The 22,102-nt window shown below is 37.6% G+C and overlaps 1 protein-coding gene across 2 annotated transcripts in view; it reads left to right on the top strand.

Moving 5' to 3' along the window:
- Window positions 1–21,051, top strand: part of BTBD9 (BTB domain containing 9) — a 117,669-nt gene extending 96,618 nt beyond the window's left edge. For both annotated transcript variants that reach the window (XM_065058129.1, XM_005503811.3), the window contains exons 11-12: window positions 14,418–14,496; window positions 19,239–21,051. In XM_065058129.1, coding sequence (XP_064914201.1) covers window positions 14,418–14,496; window positions 19,239–19,433 — 274 coding nt within the window. In that variant the 3' untranslated portion in view covers window positions 19,434–21,051. The remainder of the gene's footprint in view (window positions 1–14,417; window positions 14,497–19,238) is intronic.
- Window positions 21,052–22,102: the final 1,051 nt, after the last annotated feature.

The following is a 22,102-nucleotide window of genomic DNA, read 5'->3' as shown; positions in this document are numbered from 1 at the left end:
ATGTATTATTTTATTTTCCAGTGGAATTTGCAGAAATGCCCAAGTGACTTCAGCTCAAAAATTACTTTTATTGTAATGAAAGGTTGATAACTCCAAATACTATACAAATAAGTATATGTATAATATAGAAAATAAATATATAATGTGTATTTATAAGTTACATATTAAACTGTTTCTATATATTAACATATAAAACAACTATATAAAATACTGTATAAATGACAAATGCTATTAATGTTAGGACTGTTTTTGCGAAATAGAGACTATCATCAGTACATACAGTCAGAGCTAGACCACTTTTCATTTTACGGAGAATTATTGAAATGTGGTAGTGTGACCACAAAAAAAGCGTATTCTTAGTGCTCAAAAATAGTTGAATGTAGAATGGAAGAGATATCATGCTCTGAATGAAGGCCCTCACTTAAAAATTTTTGGGCCAGATCTCGATATGGTGAAGGAGACATCTTAATGAATAAGAGAAAATTGAATTAGTCACTGGTAGGAATGTGAAGAACTGACTTTTTGGTTTAATTTCTGTAAAATAAAAAAATCCCTTTAAAAAAGACATCTTGAACCAAATTGAAAACATATGGATTATTTTTCCCTGAGAAAAACAAACAAGTTATTTTAACTGCATGTAATTTTAACAACCAAAACAAACAGAAGAAGAGTTGGATTTTAACCAGAATTAACAGATGCTGTAGTAAAGCAGAGGTGATGCCGTTTACCTGGTTTACTATCATAATGTAATGGTAAAGATACTCCTGCTAGATGCAAAACATGTTTATGTTTTTCCCATCTCTGTGCTTCCCCTTACCATTAATACCTTGGCATTTGGGGCAAACAGCTCCAACAAAGAGAAATCTGCTTCTAAATGCAGTTTGGTTGAGTGATTCAGGCACTCCCCAAGGAAAAAGCAAGAATCAAACTCGTGCTGTATGGCTGGGTTTGACTCACCATCAGGCTTGGGCAGACAGTTAAAGATTCCTGTGCTCAGGAATTTGCCTTAACCAAGTTACAGCACAGCAGGGTGGAAGCAGCAGCCCCCTCGTCTCTTCCTTCTCCGCATGTTTCTGAATGCTGCATCCCCTCTTTCACCTGGAAGAAACAAAACAAATCTTCTGCTAATGTGATCAAAGTTTATAATTGTTTTTTGTCTCAGCCACATCCTAATTTTATTAGTGAATACATGGACATCCCAGCCCAAAAAGGACTAATCTTATGTTGCTATAAAAATTGTCATCACTTTGCCTTATGTGTCTTTGTTTAAAGAAAATGAGAAGCAGGTATGTCCTTGCCTCAGACCAGGATTGCCTGTTTGAATACAAGCAACTCTCAGAGCAACAGTCAGCTAAGAATCATTATACACTTATTTGTGTGAGGCTGGAATATGAATTCTTTCCAAAAAGTATATTCCAAAATATGTCTTTTTCTATTTGAAATTTTGAATATATGAGTGTAGTCTAGGTGGTTGATAAGGTCTTGAAATCCTGCATTTGCCCTTTCTGGCATTAGTTCTGTGTTTCATATACTGCGGTTGACTCCAGAAAAAGAACTGGTGTGCTTTTCCACGTGGGATATGCTGCTGTAGCAAATGAAAGCGGATGGAGTTAAAATTCAGGAGAATTTCACAGAGGCCCACATTTGAAGAGACAGAATACTTGCAATGAGAAAATTTGCTTTTCTAGTAATATTGTCTATTCACTTTCCTGTCTTCAGAGAGCTGTGGATAGGAGTTGTTTCCTTTGCCAGTTGCTGCCTGGCTTTCTGTCTCCACACGCTTTCAGGGGAGTTACAATCCTTTGTGAAAGTCATGAGTGTCTTGTCTCGCAAGTTTCCTGTGAGGTCTCAGAGTCATTTTGCTGATTCTCTGGAACAAGGGCATAAAGATGGGCCAAAAAGGTAGCAAACACAGACCTCAGACACCTTTGGTGATCAGTAAGTGGCAAACAAAACTATGAGAAGTAAAATTAGATTATTTTTAAATAGCATATATTGGTTTTGGCAGTCTACTGAAGCATGAATTTCCCCTTTAAACCATCAGTATGCTGCTTTGGGTTGTTTTAATGGTATTTTTAATGTAGCATTTTGTGTAAATTAGTAATTCAGTGCTCAAAGCCAGGAACTGGCAGGCTACTCTGAACCTTCTCTTCTCCCAGTTTCAAAAGGCTGAAGACAGAAACTGGATCTCTGTTATCTTCACAGGGGAAGCTCGCTTACTTTCCCTAAGTGAGAGCCAATTAGTGCATACTGGTTGTGTAATTGTCAATTTTCAAGTGCTCTATGGAAGCTATTTTTTTTTTTTCTTCTCCACAATAAGCTGTTTTTCTCTACACAGTATGACAGTAATGAAAAACAGTCATGTTCCGTCCTGTTTTTTAAAACATTGATAATAAGTGGGCTTGAGCATGTTAGTGTCGAACAATAGGGACCTGCACTTGTTAGAAGAATTCACCAGCAAAGAGTCTGAAAGTCAAATAAAAAACAGAAGATACTGAAGGCCAGAAGGAGTCAGACCTCAGAGTTAATGACATTTTTGATAAAATAAGCCCCGTGAAGACAAATATGAAGCAGGCTACCATGACAGTTATCAACTCAGTATCATTCTTTAAAGTTCTCTTGTGTAGTTATTATGAAATGGACCTAATCCATTGGCAGCGGACACACCACGTTTGATTCCCCAGTAGGAAAAAACAGTCTGAAACTCCGATAGAATCTGGGAGACAGTGAATATTGTTTATTGATGCGCAGTTCTAAGGCAGTTGGTATCAACTGTCTATATAGTTGGTTTGGGGCAGTTTTATTATTTTCTTGTGGAGTGGACTTTATTTTCAGAAGGTTTATAGCGTATTGGATCTTTTATTTTATTTTTTTTCCGCCTCCTGGGCTCATTGTTTCTTATTCAGAGTACAAGGCTGTTATGATAAATGTTTAAACACTTCCAAACTTAATTTCATGTTTCCATTGCTTATTATTGCTTTTTATTATGTAATAGCTATTTCAAACCCTAAATTCTCAGCTGAGTTCCCCTCAGGTTTTTTTCCTATAGTTTTTGTATGAATGTAATTAGTACATTGAAAAGCCCTTTGGGATGTGGATGTGAGATTCATTAACAAAATTTATTAACTGTCTTCTGATTGATTTTTCAAGAATATTTTTTGACTTCGAGGCTTATTGCTCTTGTCCAGTGTTTCATATTTCTATCCTATGATATACTATGTGCATTTTCAGTTTTCAGACACTGCTGTGTTTCCTTTGGTAATAAATCACAGGTAAAGCACACCTAGAGAGATCTAGGTCATGCACTTAACAGTTCTAAACCACTTTTCAGATGTACACAAGAGTGTTTTCCATGTTGTCTAAGGACTTCAAGTGAGAAAATACTTTACACAACGTTAGTGGCAAACTCAATTCTGGATTTCTTTTTTTCTGGGTATACTTTTGTGAAAGAGGATAATCTCTATCATTATGAGATTATCTCTTTCACTATAAAGATAGTATTTGAAGTGTGTGAATACCTTTCCTCGTAACGGCATGTGGCACGTTACATACTCATATGTAGTTCACTCTATGATCCTGTCTCTAGAATTCCATCACATCCGTTTTAATCCGTCGTTCTTTTCCTTAACCACTAAGACTGTTTTATCTCATAATAAAATATCTTGAACATTTCTCAGCCCTCTTGCCTTTACAAATGCCTGTATGCTCACATTGCTTTCTCTGTTGCTTCCATGCATCTGCTGTCCTGTCATACCTAGAATGACAAAAATAACATTTTTCCTAATTTTTGTATAATCTTTAATTCTGTCTCACGCCTGAGCTCCCAAGTGGTGGCGTGGAACAGGATAAAAGGAACCGCTCTTGTACCTGCAATGTCAAACAGGGTATTTTGACCTCATTTCATCCTGTTTTACATGAAGTTAATTTCACAGCAAAACTGTTCTTGTACCCCTTCTGTCAAACACTGTATTTCAACCACGCTTCATTGTATTTTACATGAAGCAAATTTCACAGCAACTCTGTGAATGCCTCTTCCAGAATTGCCGAACTCAGTGTGGCCACATTCGTACAATACAAAGATGAAATATATTCAAGTAAGATGTCTGGGAAATTGCTACATAGTTAAGTTCAATTTCAAGTCTCACTTGACAAAAATAAACTGAGGGTTCTTATTAATCTGTTCACTATGCTGCTAGTAATGCCTGCTGGAGCAAGTCAGACAGATGTAAAGGGTCATTTTGTGTAATTATTGAGCTTAAAAGCCCCGAATGATAGAGGCATTGAAGTACATATTTTTCCTTGTGTTTATATGCCCAGATTTTGAAAGATTCTAATAAGGCAAAAGAAGAAAGAAGCTCCAGCTTCACAGACTTGCCTTATTAAGCATGAAGAATTAAGATTTCACAGAGAGAAACCAGAGTTGTATTCCATTACAGAGCGTTAGGAGTCTCTCAGAAGTGTGGAAACTGCATCTAACATCTCATTTGCGAGCTTTTTTTGGAGTCTAGTTTGACTGAAGAAAGATCTAGCTTCTTTTAAGTCATGTTTCTTAAATGTGGTTCAGGATTACAGAAGGGTTTTCAAATTCTTAGTTTGTCTTTTCTTTTTTCCCCTTTTACCTTCGGTTCCTTGTGGTTGCTTTTCAGCCGCAAATACATGTGGATCTTTCAAACGAGCCTTGAACAGAGCAGCAAGGTCTTGCAAACTGCAGTGTCTTAGCATCCCTTGGATGTCTTGTCGTACATTATTTCCACATGCATTGCAGCTTTGCTTTGCTCCGTTTTGCTGTGTGGCTGGCATGTTTTCAGCTCCTCTTCATGCACGTTACTGAGAGGAGAGGGAAGAAAACATCACTGATTTATTTACAGTAATGTTTTTACCAGGGCAGATTATATCAGTAAATCACAAAATGGAATCATTATTTCATCTTTAGCTTCATCCTTTGTGGATTTCTGCACTATGTGGTATGTGGTATATTTTTTAGAATAATGCTCTGTCCATTTGTTTTATATACTTGCAGGGATGGTGCTTCCATTGTGTTCTTTCCTTTTCTGTCACACTGAGTTCCCACAATAGGAATTTTTTCTTGATACCAGTACTGAACATCGTATTACCCAATTTCATTCCATTATTTGTCTTGTATCCCTGTAAATCTGTTTTTCTTTCTTAAAGGATTTCATATACATCAACTACATAATTATAGTCATTCTGCCTTTTTCCTCTTACCTTGGTCGTCACTTACACAAGTTTTGCCTGACTGTATTTTGTGCTCTTTCGTCACAAATCAACTTCCTCTGTTTTTAAAATTATATTTGTGAATTTTGCTCAGTTCTTTTTGTATGAATTTTTAAGGTACAGAGTTATGAATTAAATACTAACATTTAGTTTAGCAGGAAGTGTTGGGAGGGGACCTATGTTTTTTCTCTTCCATAAATGGTAACAGACGCAGAAGTTGTATGCGTTATTTTTGTCTCAGTTCACTTCAGTCTCATGTCTAAAATTGCTGAAGTTATGGATGTGAGTTCAGGTTTTTTGCTGCTCAAGTTTCAGTCCTAGTTCACAAGGCTTTGTTTTCTGACCTTGAGGTTAATAGATAGTTCAGTGTGGCAGAAATAGAAAGGGTTACAGTTTTCCTCCCTTCCATTAACAAACCTCAAATTGCTTGTGTTGCTGTTATGAGGAAGCACATGCTGATCTACTTTTTTTCACTGTTTTATTCTTTTTGGATGCTGTGGTTCAATTTACTGTATTCCTTGGAGGTTTGACATGTCAATTAGATGTTATCGACAGTAATAGAAGGGTGGTTGCTGTAAATGTGAAGTTTTTGAGTGGGCCATGAAATCACACCCAAGGGAATGTAAGAGAGAAGTGTGATAAGTACAGTGATAGTCTACACGCTACAAAGGAACTGATTAATAGGGAGCATAGCTCTTTCTCGTGTCTCTAAAAATATTGTTTATATATATGCTAGTAATCAACTGTTCCTTTGGTATGAAAAGTTATGTAATAAAAATAGCTTACAATGTGTTGTAGGATTATGGGGTGGAGAAGTCTTCAAAGTTAAGAGCATTGCAGTAGTTGTAGTACTGGGTGTGCTAATGTGTTGTATGGCTTTTCATATCTTTGCTATCTAGGTGGACATCAGGACCAATAACTATTGGTAGTCAATAAGCACAACAAAACCAATTCAGCCTCTAGGATTGTGCGAATCTCTCTTCTGCATATGTGCTCTGATGTACACAAAAGTAGGGAAGATGAACTCACAGGTCAAGTTACTCAAGTTCACAGCCTTTGTCTGCCACCACTGCCATCCCCCAAGGATGTGTGCATAGATGCCATATGCAAAATTCTTGCTATGGCATAGAAATTTGGCCTATGGTGTTCTGCCAGACAGTTGCCAGCAAATTGCTAATAATTTTGTTTTCTGTAAGATTTTAAAACACAAACTATATTTCTGGAAGTACAGAAAGACAACCTGTTGAAATTAAAAGAAATGTTTGAGCAAGCTGAATTATATAAGTACACAGCTTATGCAGTATAAAGATGCTACTGGTTGCCTACATTGGCATGTGAATATATTTGAAAATTGATTGCTACATTTATTTAGATAAATAATTACTGCATGCAGTTTTACCATTGCTCAATTTGAATATATTTTAACATTTCCTTTATGTAATATTTTTTCTAAACCAGCAAAAATGTCAGCACTGAAGCTGTCAAAGTAGGGGTTACTCTGAGGAGTCTTTTACATTAGAAGCTTTCTAGGGATGTCAGAAAGTTGGCACAGACTTCATTAAATCTATTTCATGACAGAATTTTTATTCTAATAGGTCTCCTTTGTCAAGCCCACATTTGGTTTCTACAATAAATCATATGCAATAAAATGTTTATAGCAGTTTAGTAAAGTGTTCTTATAGAGGAAAGATATTTTCTTTGGGTTGATGGGAGGGACCAATCTTAGGGCAGAAATAACTACAAATTTTGTTCAGATGCTTTCAGAATTGTGTGTTCCTTATAGGAAGTATATTTAGCATAAACACTTCTGAGGAGGGTTTTCCCAAAAGGTGGGAATACGGATCTTTACATGTCAAGATATAAAGCCATTATGTAACAAATACTGTGACAGGTGGTTTTTAGTGTTTATTGTTCTCACCTTTATTCTAGACTCTCATATTTCTCTTTGCCATTTTTATTACTTCTGCCATTAGTACTTTAAATCCTTTTTGGTGTGTTGTTTAGTTTAGTTTAGCTTTGTTTTACTTGATGCACTGGATAAATTATATTTCCTATCTCATCAATGGACTATAGCATAAATATAACCAAGATTAGATGAGTTTTGCCTCTGAAAGCTGTGGAGAGAAGGCTGGTACTTGTATCTTGCACCTTCCTTCCTTCCTTAGAAGGACCACGTTTGATGGGCCACCTTTTGTGAGAGTGCCGTCCTGGGAACAGCAGAATAGATGGACACTCTGTTTTAGGTCGCAATTTTTAATTGAGGTAGACCAAGGGTAGAACTGTACTTAATTTGTCTTTAATTTAAAAACAAAATGTGGATGAGCTTTGATTTCTCACAATATATTGTTTCTCATGCTTTGTCTCCTCCTCAGTGGCTTGGGAGGCTGGATGGAAAGAGGGTGGCTGAGCCAACTGCCCAGTCTGACTTCTGTGCTTTATGGGCCTGACACTCTGAATTAGTATGTTAAATTACAGTTTTAACAGGGAGAGGGAGCTTTTATTCACTGTATTGTTTAGCACTGTTATGCTGGAAACCATGGGTTTTTTATAGGCAATTTATCAGATAGCTGTAGACCTTTTGGGTATTTATAAAGAAAAATGTCTGTATAACAATAATATACAGCATTTTTAGTGCACACTTCTATGTTTATTTTCTAGGTACTCCATAGCAGAGGTTAGTATGGCATTCACTGATAAAGCAAGGGGTGTAATATGTACGCAGGGCATAACTATGGTACTTTTTGCGTCTCAATTGCGTGCAATTTTTTGACAGCATCACATGCTGGATACTTGCTGTCTTGTTTACATCAGACTGATGTATGGAAAGACAGCACAACTCTTCTTTACTATTCCTGTCATCTCTTTTACAGATATCTCCTCACTATTCCATCATAATGAATGCTGCATCTCATTAAAAAAAATATGTAGTCATAATTGAGAAAGTCCACATCCAAATAAGCCAAGAAGTTTTGTGCCACTTAATATAGAAGCGGGCATATGTGGACAAGCATTAGAAAGCAAAATAGAGGTCAGTTGCTGGTAACTGACCTTTTTCAGGGTGTGTTGTTCATTTCTATATTTGTTCCCAATTTGGCTTTGCTTTTCTTCTTGGAGTGAGGAGCAAAAAATGGAGGTTGTACGTCACCTTGGAAAGTGAGGAGACACAACATGGACACACAAAATGTGCACACTTAGCCTAAAGCAAGCCGTGATACGAATACGATATGGTTATTACAGCTTGATGAATGTTAGTTACGTGTAACGGTTTTCTCTTTCATCCTACATTTATGGCCTGGATGTGGTTTTAGCCGTTAATCAGTGCGGCTCTGGTGACCCCACCGTGTGGTAGCTTTCTGTAGTGCCAGAGGCTCATTAGAAAATCCCAATAAAAGATAAGCTCCCACTTCTTTCTTAATTTCTTCCTTCTAGAAGAGAAGGAAATAATGGGGAAGGGTCACTATTTATATCCCATTATATGTAATAAATCTTCAGAAAGATAGCAGCTTTTCATAGAAATAACTAAGCCAGGATTCCAAATGCTGAGAAAAGCCATTAAATTCTTTAAGAGGTGAATTGCTGTTTTGGAGCTATAGATAGCTTAAGCAATAGCAAGCTATCGTTATAATTTACCTGGTCATCAGTATTTCCTGCATTCTTCTCGCAATAGCCTAATAAAGAAAAAGATGGGAAGAAACAGGGAAGTGGAGGGGTTTCTAATTATTTTCTTCTTCCTCTGAATAGAACATGGTGAAGAGATTGTGGGATGCACAAAAGCCATTGAGTTGTCAGTGACAGCTGTTGCTATCAGAGAGATGAAAGCACTTGGCCCAAGAGTCTGTTTATATGTCTGAGCAGCAAAAGTGATTTTTATTGCAAGGAGCTCCAAGTGAGACAGGCAGAGTCAGAGAATAAGAGAGCAAAAGATAATTATCTAAATTATGTTCAGGCTATTATAGAAGACGAATATAGTTAAAATGTAATTAAATATGACAGGCTCACAGGATGCAAGCATGGCTTTGGAATGCTAATCATCAATTACTGCATCTCCTTAGGGGTGCCAGGCAGAACAAGTGAGTTAGAAGTTGGGTGACTGAGGTGAGATGTAGAGTGTTAAATAAAACAGCGTAGGACTGTAACAAGGCTAATTTCTTTTGGAAAATGGAGCTGTGGTATCAGGGGACCTTTGCTGGCCAAACAACTTGTAGTGCTGCATTTCAGCTTGAGGACCCTGGTATAAATCTGAGTAGACTGCTAGTCTTGAGTCTTCTCTTAGAGTCTTCTCAACTTGAGGCAGTGATTGTTAATATTTCTGTTGTGAAAGTGGGGACCTGGACTGCTGCACATTGAACAGCAATTCTAAAATGAATCAGCCAGCAAGACAAGTGTGAAAGCAGAAAAAAGAACAACACTTCCTGAATATTTGGAAAAGATAAAGCCTGAAAAATCGCTTTGTTACAGGGTCACTAATGAGGAGTACAGAGATACGGAAAGGCCAAAGACAGCAGTGTCAGTTTATGGGAGAAGTAAGTTCTGATAGCTTTTTCATGACTGGGTCCTAAGTAAAGAAGGTGGAAGTATTGCCACCAGCTTGAAAGATTTGTTTGCTTGGCATATGGGGAGTAAAGGTGAAGAAGTGACATCTGTTACACAGAAGTATCTAATCCCAGACCAAAAATGAGGTGCTTTTGATATGTTTTAATGCTCCTTTTCCTGGAATACAGTGACTTGTGTATGAATCAATACCAGAGCTATGGAGGAAATTTTCGTAAAGACCATCAAAAGCAATTTTGAAGTTAGAAGCACTAGCTCTTGTGAGGAAAGTATAAAGTAAGTACATGGCAAAAAATACACAAATGGCATGACTAAAAAAAATTTGATAAGTAAAATTTCTACAGAGAAACTGAAATTAAGACATAACCAGGTGGTTATGAAGACACATATATGAAGACATAACCAGGTGGATAGATGATGGTAAAGCAGTGGATGTGGTCTATCTTGATTTCAGTAAAGCATTTGACACCATCTCTCACAGCATCCTCGCTGCTAAACTGAGGAAGTGCTGTCTGGACGATCTGGTAGTGAGGTGGAATGCGAACTGGCTGAAGGAAAGAAGCCAGAGAGTTGTGGTCAATGGGGTGGAGTCTAGTTGGACTCAGGGGTCAGTACTGGGGCCTGTATTATTCAATATATTCATCAATTACTTGGATGAGGGAATAGAGTGTACTATCAGCAAGTTTGCTGATCACACCAAGCTGGGAGGAGTGACTGACACGCCAGAAGGCTGTGCTGCCATCCAGCACAGGCTGGAGAGTTGGGCAGGGAAAAATTAAATGAAATATAACAAGGGCAAGTGTAGAGTCCTGCATCTGGGCAGGAACAACCCCAGGTTCCAGTATAGGTTGGGAAATTACATATTAGAGAGCAATGCAGGGGAAAGGGACCTGGGGGTCCTGGTGGACAACAGGATGACCATGAGCCAGCACTGTGCCCTTGTGGCCAGGAAGGCCAATGGCATCCTGGGGTGTATTACAAGGGGGGTGGTTAATAGGTCGAGAGAGGTTCTCCTTCCCCTCTACTCCGCCCTGGTGAGACCCCATCTGGAGTATTGTGTCCAGTTCTGGGCCCCTCAGTTCCAGAAGGACAGGGAACTGCTGGAGAGAGTCCAGCACAGGGCAACAAAGATGATTAAGGGAGTGGAGCACCTCCCTTATGAGTAAAGGCTGAGGGAGCGGGGTTTCTTTAGCTTGGAGGAGACTGAGGGGCGATCTCTTTAGTGTTTATAAGTATGTACAGGGTGAGTGTCACGAGGATGGAGCCAGGCTCTTCTCGGTGACAACCAATGATAAGACAAGGGGTAATGGGTTCAAACTGGAACACAGGAGGTTCCACTTAAACATGTGGAGAAACTACTTCTCAGTGAGGGTGACAGACACTGGAACAGGCTGCCCAGGGAAGTTTTGGAGTCTCTTTCTCTGGAGACATTCAAACCCGCCTGGACACCTTCCTGTGTAACCTCACCTAGGTGTTCCTGCTCTGGCAGGGGATTGGGGGGATTGGACTAGATGATCTTTTGAGATCCCTTCTAATCTCTAGCACCAGAAGGAATAACTAGTAGTAAAAGAGGATGATTAAAAAGAAACATAAGGCTTACTTATGACTTCTTTAATCAAGGAACACCACCGAACAATTGTTATGGCTTGATAAATAAATAAAAGTCTTGCTGAATTTGTTATATCAGCAAAAAATGCAAAAAGAGGGCAGAAATGCCAGTAATCTCTCTTCCCATATATGGGTATAGTTACACTGCATTTATTACTTCTTTTCTGCATAATTATATCTGTAGTGGAAAGGTATTGCTTTGTGTATGTTGATGTTCTCAAATGTATTGTTACAGTCAGAATCAGTGCCATTTTCTAGTGAAGAAGGTTTGCCTTTCATATTTCAAATGACTTTTTCCAAGTCCAGTTGGGTTGTTTTCTACTCTTTTTTTTCTTTTTTTTTTGCTAAGGAAATAGACTGAGAGACCTAATTTTCTCATTATCCTATCAAGTACTAATTCTCCAGTGGCAATATTCTTGAATTTTAATAACTTGAATTTTAATAACATTTCTACAAATTGTCTGTCATTTTTACTTTCTTTTTCTAAAGGGAAAGGAGGGAAATGGACACAAAACAGTAAATATTCTAAGGGCCAAATTTATTGAAAACCCTTTTTCCCTTCAAGTCTCACATCCTCAATGACTTTTTTTTATTATTTTCTATCGTGTATATTATTAAAAGGGTAATTATAATCCAATCCTAATAACAGCATTGTAGCAGAAAGTAAGGACTTGTAATGCAGTAGAAAATGTAAGAGCTTAGGAGCTTCCTGGAGGATCAGATCTAGACATGGGTTGTAAAAAGGATCTTCAGAGGCCATTTTCTCAACCTCTCTTAATACCCTGTCACACTCTTCAGCTGTATTCCTGAAAAATGCATCACCTTCATATGACAGACAGCAGCATTTACTGCCATCTTTGGAAAATCTGCATATACACACTCTTGCACTGTGCATATGACCAGTGCTCGGAAGTACTATAAACACAGACCCATGTATATTCTTTTCTATGATCCCTAATTAACCTGTTTTCTTGGCACAGAACATAAACTCTCCCTTAGAGGTTAGGAAGGCATAGGCTATTCTTAACAGCTTCTTTAGGATTTTGAACTCTTTTATTTAGAATATCATAGCTTTAGAATATTTACCAAATCACTAAATGGGGAAATCTGATTTTTACGTCATTACTCTTCCTTGCATAAAAGTGCATGTGTGTAAATGTAAGAGTATATGCATAATGCAAACTGTGGCAATGCTTTGTTATGAGAAGTAGTGTTGCAGTTGTCTAATCATCCCAGCCACTCATCTTTGGGACTCTGTATTTCAAGGTAACAATTTATGTTTGGCCATGAAGATTAACTGACTGGCTGTATTAGAGTAATATGGGAAGGAAACTCAAGAAGAATTGTTCTCCAATGTAGGGAAAAAATGTTTAGATCACAGCAATCTTTCAGATCTCGAGACAGTCAACAAAATAGTCTGTTCTCCTTTTATATTTTATTTAGAGATTTAGAGCTCAGGCTGTTTCTTCAAATAAGGAGGACGTAGCCACATAAGGGATATAAATAAACTGTGTCATTAGATACATAACTGCTGTGCCTCTGAGACCTGACACAGACCTCACCTTTCTATTATGATGAGTAACTCTAATTACATCCATTACTTCATGCAGTAATACCAGTAAACTACTTGAAATTAGGTCTTGATTGGGCTCATAATCTTCTTTAAGCAAATATAACCTGACAGCAGTGATAAAAGTAATAGTCAACTGAATTAAACCCAGAAATGCTATGATTGTGACAAAGAGGTTTTCCTACTACGGGGAAATTCAAATGTCTGACAAATAGTCAGCAGCCGGGCTGTTCACACTGCCGGGCTTTGGGGCAGTCTACATGTGGCCACTGGCATTTTATTCCAGCTTTGCTTTGGTCCCTCATTTCTTACATGAACTCAAAGTATTCTCAACAAACTCAGGAAAATTATCCAATGATTTTCTTCTGTAGTGAGTTAATCAAGTTATTCTCAACTATATTTTATTGCTGAAGCCTTCTGTAATAGTCTAGTTTTGCTAAAAAGTTAAATTCTCTATTTAGCTTTCATGTTTTATGAATAAAAAAATAATTAAGTACTAATCTAGTGTAGTGGGAGACTGGAATAGAACTGAAACCTCTAGTTCTTATTATTCGTTTTTTGTTTTGTCTGTTTTATTGTCATTGTGTCTATAAGTACAAAGGTACGATAGGAATTGGGGTCCTTTATCTGCTGCTCATGATGCTACTTGGGATGTCGTGCCTCACCCAGATCAGAAGAGCATGAATAAGGCAGGAAGATCATAGTGGTCCCGATCTGTCTCTGCTGTCTCAGTTTAGCCCAAAAGTTATACTCCAGCTCTGGGGGGAGGTCTGTGCTCCCCACTGCCTCTGTGTCAGGATGGGGAAATCCTCACAACCTGAACTGCAAAGAATGCTCCATGTCACTGTCATTTACTGGAAAGACCTTGGCGCACACAGGGAAGTTTGACTCCCCTGCCTCCGCTGCTTCACTTAAAGTGGGAGGAGTTCATTAGGGGTTTTTGCGTGTGGGTGGTGTGGTTTTGTTTTGTTTGGGGCTTGTTGTTGCTTGTTTGTTCGTGGGGTTTTTTCCTAGAGCTGTAATTTTCTTTAACCGAGCTCTGATGATTTCTCATGAGTAGTTAACAGATGGATGCATTTACCTTTATTTATCTGATCTTTTGTTTATCTAATACAGTTAATATTAGTCAAGGATTTTAGACTTTGTTTGATTTTTTTTTTTCTTTTTTTTCTATTACCATTTTCTTAACTTTCAGCAATAGTATAAGTGTTATTCCTGCATACAAATTACAGTAGTATAAGATATGTATGGAAACACATGAACAGAGTCAAGGCACTAAAAAATAAAAATGAACAAGGAGTGCTGGAAGTTCAGGTGATGTAAAGTGTTTCTCTACTTGCCCTATTAAGTGATAATAGTATGTACTGTCACTTGAATGGATACTGTGTGTATTCTGCTGCAAGCTGTTGTGACAGTGTTTAATATTTGTATTTCTTTTTGCACTTCTTTGTAGGTCGTGGCAAACAATCACTTTTGATAAACAGCCTGCATCTTTCATCAGAATAGTTGGAACTCACAACACAGCTAATGAGGTAAGGAACTTTTAATAAAACATATAGTTTTCATTATTATGCAATAGTACAGTTTTTCATATCTTACAATGAAATTGATAGTGCTTTCTAAAATGTACTTTCTTTTTTTTGCTCTGGCAGTCCCTTGAAATAGGAATGAATGCCTTTCTTACTTGGATATTTGTGAACTGTGTTAACATCTTCACAGCCTCTAGAGTTGAAGGCCTAGTATCACTGTGGGGGATATTTTGGGGTTTTTACAAAGTACAGTAAACTATTTCTGGTTTTGACCTTCGCACAATGTTATCAAACATTCCTATTGGGTTTAGTTTTAAATTTTTCCTTATTTTGATGAAGGATGAAAATACCATTTTAGTGCACACAAGAAGGGTGTAATCTCTGATTACTTGGTTTTATCAGCTTTGCTTTAGCTTTTTAATGAATAAAACATAAGAAAAATCTCATTCCTCATAAGAAAATCTTATTTGCATAAGATTATGTTATAATTTATTTTCATACCTGGTAAATCAGTTTATCAATAGTGGCCAAACCAAGAGTTTTTTTCAATTCGATTTTATACAGACAAAATACATTTTGCCCTAGCCAACCAAATGCAATATCATCTGCTTTTTGTTTACTTGTGCATCTGTCTTTTGTAATTGTGAAGTGTAGATTTTACAGCTGACTTTAGTGAAACCATTTACAATATGTGAATTTAGGAATATATGTAAATAATTGAGATTAGGACCTTATATGATGAGATCATAAGAGGCGCCAAAAGCTTCACTGTGTATGCGTGCATGTCTACATCCCACACAATTTGTTAATCACAAAACATTGTACTTTCATGCTTTACAGTGAACTTCGGTTAGCGCTATTACATTTGTAGTAGAGCTTGTCAACCCTAATGGCATTATGAGTCGGGATTTCTGATCATATTTAGCATATGGGATTGCTAGTTCATAAGCACTGAAAGAATTGTCAAATAGCATTGTTTATGTTCAATTTTAGAGCAATTCTTGCAAACATGTGCATCGCCAGATGTCAACATTAGTTCTCAGCAGACAGTTGGAAGGACCAATCAACTGAACTGGGAATATAATGTTTTTTTCCTAAGCGCTGTGTCTTGCAGTGTACAGCTCAGCCTCAATCAGTGAGTTCTTAGAAATACAAAGTCAGAAGCTGCCTCCAGCATTATAGTACCGGCATGAAGACCTTTGCCATTACTGATCCTTACAGACAGTCTTGCTTCCTCTCGTGCCAGTCTCTGTACGTTCTCTTTATTGAAAAAGAATGAGGTGCATTGCATAAACTTAGCAAATCAGCCTACAAGAAACATTATCTCTGACTTGTAATTCTTACAGTTAGCTTCAAGCCATGAAGAGTAAGGAGCTTTTAAACATCATTCTAATTTCAAATTGGTTACTATTTCTGAGGAATCTAATACCCTGTGTAATTATTTATATGGAGCACTGCATAACTATAGTGAAGATCAGCATATGCAAATTGAGGTTATTCATGTGGAACTATGAACACCTGCTGCTGTTCTAGGTCTTCTTCTTTTGTCTTTAAAATCTGTACCCAATGCTATTTTTAAAAATTTATTTCTCCTGTAGCTTTTAGAGGAGGAACATTATTAGCATGCACTTATTATTAAATTACATTGGCTTGACATATATTAAACAGATGGTCTGTAACATTTTTGTAATAAATTTTCATTTTCCAGAGAAGGCAGCAAGGTATTTGTCGTACTTTCCATTTAAAGACTAACGGTGTAACCAAAGTCTCAGTTTGTTCTGGAGTCTCAGTAGTCTCTTCAGTAAGAACACAAGCAGTTTCCAGAATTCTTTGCCCATAGCTGGTTCTATTTTATGTCAAACCATTCTCACTTTAAACAAAAGATGCTAACAGCAGGATATTCTCATCAAGGAGTTTTACTGTAATAGGTATAAAAATATTGGCTGCTTATTCTGCCAACACATACTCTGAAGCACAATCTGTACTTTTCAAAGGGAAGAGCTGATCTTTGGAATTGCAAAAAATCCCATAAAATGTCTTCATTTTGTGAACGATTTCATCTTATAAATGCATCTTTTCCTTTGCCGTGTTCTGCAAGTTTTGAAAGATGTGATGTTCACTGAGTTTTTGACTTGACATTTGAATATTTTTGGTATGTTAGAACATGATAGAAAGGTAACTTTTTGTTTTCTTGAGCTTCCAGACATTCTACTTTTATAAAGACATGGATTATTTTTACTTAGTCCTTGTCATCGTATGTTTGTCATACAGGTCACCCGATACTTTTACTGTGTAAATTTTATTTTTTTATTCCTCCTCGGTATTAGTGACCTGGAAAGGACACCTGGTTGCTAATGTGAGAGCTTTATCTTACAAATTACTGTGCTGGTGTGTATGTACTTGGCCTTCCTGCTTCGTATCTCAGACCTTTCTTAAAATATCCGTGAAGCGTATAACATGCCATTGATCAGAGAATGATACTGAACTGTCATCTCTGCCTTTTGAGAGAAACACATGCAAGGTTATTTGTTTTAGTAATACTGTTCTGAAATACATAACTCGGCGATTGGATGAAGCAGATGAGCTCGGTTGCGCTTCTCTGCCATCTGCTGCTTTCACAAGCTGGATTCTCTGTATGTTGAAGTGGCAGGGTAACTGAATATAACGTCATAAATTCACAAGCTTGTTAATGTGCCAGATGCTGAGTTGAGCATTAAGAATTAAGTATGAAAAATCAGTAACAATTAAAGTAACAATTTAAGAATTGGGTACTTCAGACTTTTGGACTAGTGTTAGCTAAATTTCAGTGGTATCCATACTAGCTTTACAAAAGCATCCATCACTCTGTGGAGTTTTAAATAAGAGAAACACTATTGGTGTGGGATACAGCAGAAATATGGAGTCTTCTGGCTTGGAGGCCTCCATCCCACTCAGGAGACTGTGCTGCCTTTCAGAGAAAGCAGCGTATTACAGAGGTGTGCTGATGACATAATGTTCTTCCCTACAAATCCCGATGCTCATATGTGTGGCTGGGAAAGTGACAATAGCTGTTACTTCAAAAACATGGGAGCTGGATGAGTATAAAAGGGGCTTCTCGGGTAGTGTAGCTGAATGTAAAAATTGGCTTCTCAAGCAGTGTAACAGATGGAGATAATTCATGCCACTGTAGAAAACAGTTCAACCTTTGAAAAAAATTTCACCAGAAGAAATGCAGAGAAAAACCATTTTGTGCACATGTGTACGTGCGTGGGTACAGGTGTGGATTTGTTATCTGTTCATACGTGTATATCTAAAGGCATGCTGATACATCTTTATGTGATTGTGTGTATATATAGATATATAAACATGCATCACTATGTATTTGTATAAAAAGCTGCAAGAATTCTTCCACTGAGAGGCACAGGAAGATATAATGGGGATTAAAAAAAAAACAGTGACTGTGAATATTTTTTTATTCATTTCATGTATGCTGTCAGAAGTTGAATTAAACTAGCTGCCTCCTCAGAAAAGACCCAGGACTCTTACAGACGTGTCATTGCAGACATCTGCTCAATGTGCACTTGAGCAGGGATGGGCAAAAAATAGTAACAGGATTTTCGGTTGTTTTGAAGAAAGGGTCGAAAATACAATATTCTGTAGTCTTGTATGAATACATCGTATACTCTTGTCTTGTTTATGGTATTTGATTTTGCCCACATGAACTTGACAGGGTCTGGGAAAGGGCAGTTAAGATTATAAGAGATTACCTTTGTTTATGAAAAGAGCTTTAAAGACATGATCTACTTGCAAGAAGGATGGAAGATGTCATAAAAGCATACAAAATTAAGTTAAAACAATAATTCTAGAATTCAGGTTTTAAAATTAATCAAGCTTTAGATATAAAGCTACAATGCATGAGAAAATAGCAAAATTTAAATCTGTTTACGATTTATTTGTTTAGTATGTGGCGGCAAAGCTGTGCAACTTGTAGCACTGAGAAATAATGTGGGAAGAAGTTTTGTAACAATTTTAAAGGATTCCTTGCCCTTCTCCTCCCAGGCACTGCAAGAACAAGAGTAGGTAAAGTAGAAAATAAATAGGAAAAAATGCTTAAACAGATGGTTCTCTTACTCTAAGATACAGAAGCGTGTACATTGGTTCTAGATACTGTTTGAAACATGCGGAAATGATCACTGTTTGAAATGGAATATTTCATCTGATGAAGCAGCAGCCTCCTTGGGCACTCTAAATGCCTTTCTACACACGCCAGGATATGCCTGTAGAGCTACCATTGGTATTACAGCAGAGGGCAATCTTGAAATAGAATCATATTGGTGATGATGTAAATTTCATCTCTAGTGTGTATGAACATTCAGCCTGTTAAGGAAGTAATTAGATCATAAGATAGGTTTAAGACAATTAATGTAATTGCTGTTGTCATCCGATAGCATGTAGTAGATGTTTATGCTACTTGGCATGGAAAAAAATCATTTACAGATACCTCTATCTGCTTTGGAGCCATCTTTCTGAGTTTTAGTGCCATATGTAAAGGTTGGTATAATTCGAAGGCCTTCTCTTGTATCACTGTATATTGTTTATGGCCCATGGACAGATGTTTCTGACCTCGTGGTGGAACATTCTAATTTGATGAACTACTTTGGCACTGATCTGGCCTAAATACTTCCATATAGACTTCATCTTACTTTGATGATGCTTTTGCCAGCGTTGAATTGTTCTCCTTTATCTTCCTTTTTTGTTCTCTCCAGGTGTTTCACTGTGTGCATTTTGAGTGCCCAGCACAAAACAGTACCCACAAGGATGAGAATAGCAAGGAGGTGGCAACGACAGAGGTGGGGACCGGTGGCCAGCAGCTTGTTTCTCGCCCTGTTCAGGCTGCGAGCACTACTTCCCTGCATTCACCTCCTGCATCCACCTCACGTTCACACGCTCACCAGCCGTAAAGGAGATGGAAAGGGAGCTTTTGCAGCCCCGCTGACGTTAAATGAAATTATTCAGAACCTTCTTGTGCTGGCACCTTTTCTTTCTTTTTCTCTGTGAACAAAGGGGACCATGTCTGAAAGCTGGAAATGCTGAAATGGAAAAGGCTTTTCCCAAGGACATGAAGAGACTGCTTCACTTGCCTCCATTTGTTCAAATCAGGCAGGTCTCCGAGGGGGGAGAAAATAGATCTTCAATCTTCATCAAGTACCCTGTTAACACTCTACCTCTCTAATCTAACCAAGGCAAGGAGAACAGAAGAAAATAAAAGGCAGAGCTACAGTGGAAATCTAAAATTACTCAAGTGGAATGGAAGGCATATGAAATAAGTATTTGTTCCTTGAAGGCTTCCATTAGCAAAGAAAATGTTTATGGAACACATCAGTCCAGAATATATGTTATTTTTACAAGTTATTCTTCCTTCATATTCCTTTGTAACTAGTAATCTGTTTTCTAAATTGTTTTGACTCTGTATTCCCATTTGTCTGTTATTTTTGGCTGTAGCAAATGCTGTGCAGTAGATCAAGGAAGTATCAAACATGTTTACCTGCTGAGATGCAAATTCCATCATTCATCAGCGGGATGACAAGAAAAGCCTTCATGGTATCAGCAAACTAATTAATGGATGTTGTGTTAATCTTGACCTTAGTTGACTTTTCAAAGTACAAAATTGCCATTTCTTACGCTTGAAAAGGGATTTCCTAAATCAAGCATCCATCTTGAAGAAAAACACATTTTTCAGTCCTGAAGATGATTACTTAAACTTTACCTGCATCTCTAAGAAAACTTGCAGCAGATCATCAACAATGTTTGGATTAGAGAAGTGGAACTGCATTTGGTCACTGACGAGCAGTTGCTCAGAACACAAAAAGAAGAATTTGCAGATACTTATTTTTTTCCAAGAAAAAAATGTTTTACAGTCTGGAACTAAAACTTCGAAGGCTGTGTGTGCATAAACTTTTCTCATAATCTGCATAAAATAGGATGTTTTTACACTGTATTGTAAAAGATCTGGCTCTTACTTTACAGTCACAGAATTTGTTATCCATCTATGTCTGTCCGGATTACGTTGCCTGCGACTTTGCCTGTTCCAAGTGTTTTCACACTGATGGTGATGCAGATCCTTGTGACTTTTGGGAAGAGCTCCCTGTTGGTCTTTCAGTATGGGACAAAGTGATTTTGTATTAGGAAAAGTGCTGATGTAACTGCCAAAATCAATTAGGAGCGTTGTTACTCCTCACAAAGTATGTTATATTGCAAATGTCAGCTATCCAGTTTTATGAACTTGGGATTTCCTATGGTAACAAATAGCCTTGTCAGAAGAAAACAGTGCTAGTGTAGAATAAATATGGTTTTCCCTTGTGTAACTATAGTGATAAAATGAATTATATCAACATAGCAAATAGTATGTTAATTTATTATACTCCTTAATTTGAAAGAATTTCCCTGTTGTATACTAGTTTTGTGAAAACCAGGAAGAAATACAACAAGTGGTAGCAAATGCATCAGTAGAAACTTGGAAGGAGAAAAACTTCTTCCTTTTTCTTGTTTCAAATAAAATTGATTAGGCTTTATCAATAATGACATAGTATTTTTCATTGCCAAATTGCAGTTGAGTTCTGACATTTGCATCCAGGCCCCTCCGTTCCCACTGCTCCCTTCTGGCGCGGGAGCCCTTGGGTGCCCATTGCGTTACACACAGCTGGTGACACCTGCCACAGCTGCCTCCGTGCCGACCAGGACCTGGGCGTGGAAGAACTGAGACCAGCGACTGGGGACACAAAGATCTTGTTTAGGTATAGGTCTAAAAATTTGTGGTTTTTCCCCCCTTTTGAAAACTAGAAACCTTTTCTGTCCTAGTTGTAATCCATGCTGGAGCTACTGAGATGCACAGAGCGTGTCTTGTCTTTGGTAGGTAAGTCCTCTGTGCCAGTGGTGATATTTCTTTGCAGTTTGATCAAACAAGTTTGCTTTTCTCAAGCTGTGGATAAGCAAAGGGCATAACTTCCTAGCTGTTAGTCTTCAGTACTCACCATTGTAGAGAATGTTTTAAAAAAGTTTGTGCCTGCTGTTCTGATTTTAGGCTGTCAGAGAAATGACAGGATCTGCAGTTTGTAAACTTTGATATGTACAATTAATTTTTATGATAGAAATAAGTCTTATGGACTATACCCTACTGCAAATCTTTTTGATCTTGTCCTGTGACTCACTGTTGAACAGAAATGTCTATTGATTTCCCACAACATTTGCTCTCTGCCAAGAATCTGAATGAACAGATCTGAGAGATTCCCACTCCCAAAATATCAATCAAAACAAAAAACAACTTTGCCTTGTCCCTTCATACAGGTAAATAGAATTTTTTAGTATTAGACTGATCTCAGTCAGACCTGGCCTTTCTCACAGACTATTTTCTTCTCTTAGTTACTCTCTGCACCTGTCACTGAGGTGAATCCAGTGTGATCACAGAAGTCTCAGGCGTTTAACACAAGCTGTGCCACAATGTCACATTTTCTAGTGGGAATCCTTTACCTTTTTATTCAAAGAAATAATGGTGAAATGTTTAAGAGACCTAAACTCTGCTTGGTCTTCTAACTCTACCCACCAGCAAGCACCCCTGTTCTGTGTATTGCCT

Source organism: Columba livia, chromosome 3, assembly GCF_036013475.1.
Source record: "Columba livia isolate bColLiv1 breed racing homer chromosome 3, bColLiv1.pat.W.v2, whole genome shotgun sequence".
NCBI lineage: Eukaryota > Metazoa > Chordata > Aves > Columbiformes > Columbidae > Columba > Columba livia.
Note: the sequence above shows the minus strand (reverse complement) of the source record. Positions and strands in the feature narration are given on the sequence as shown.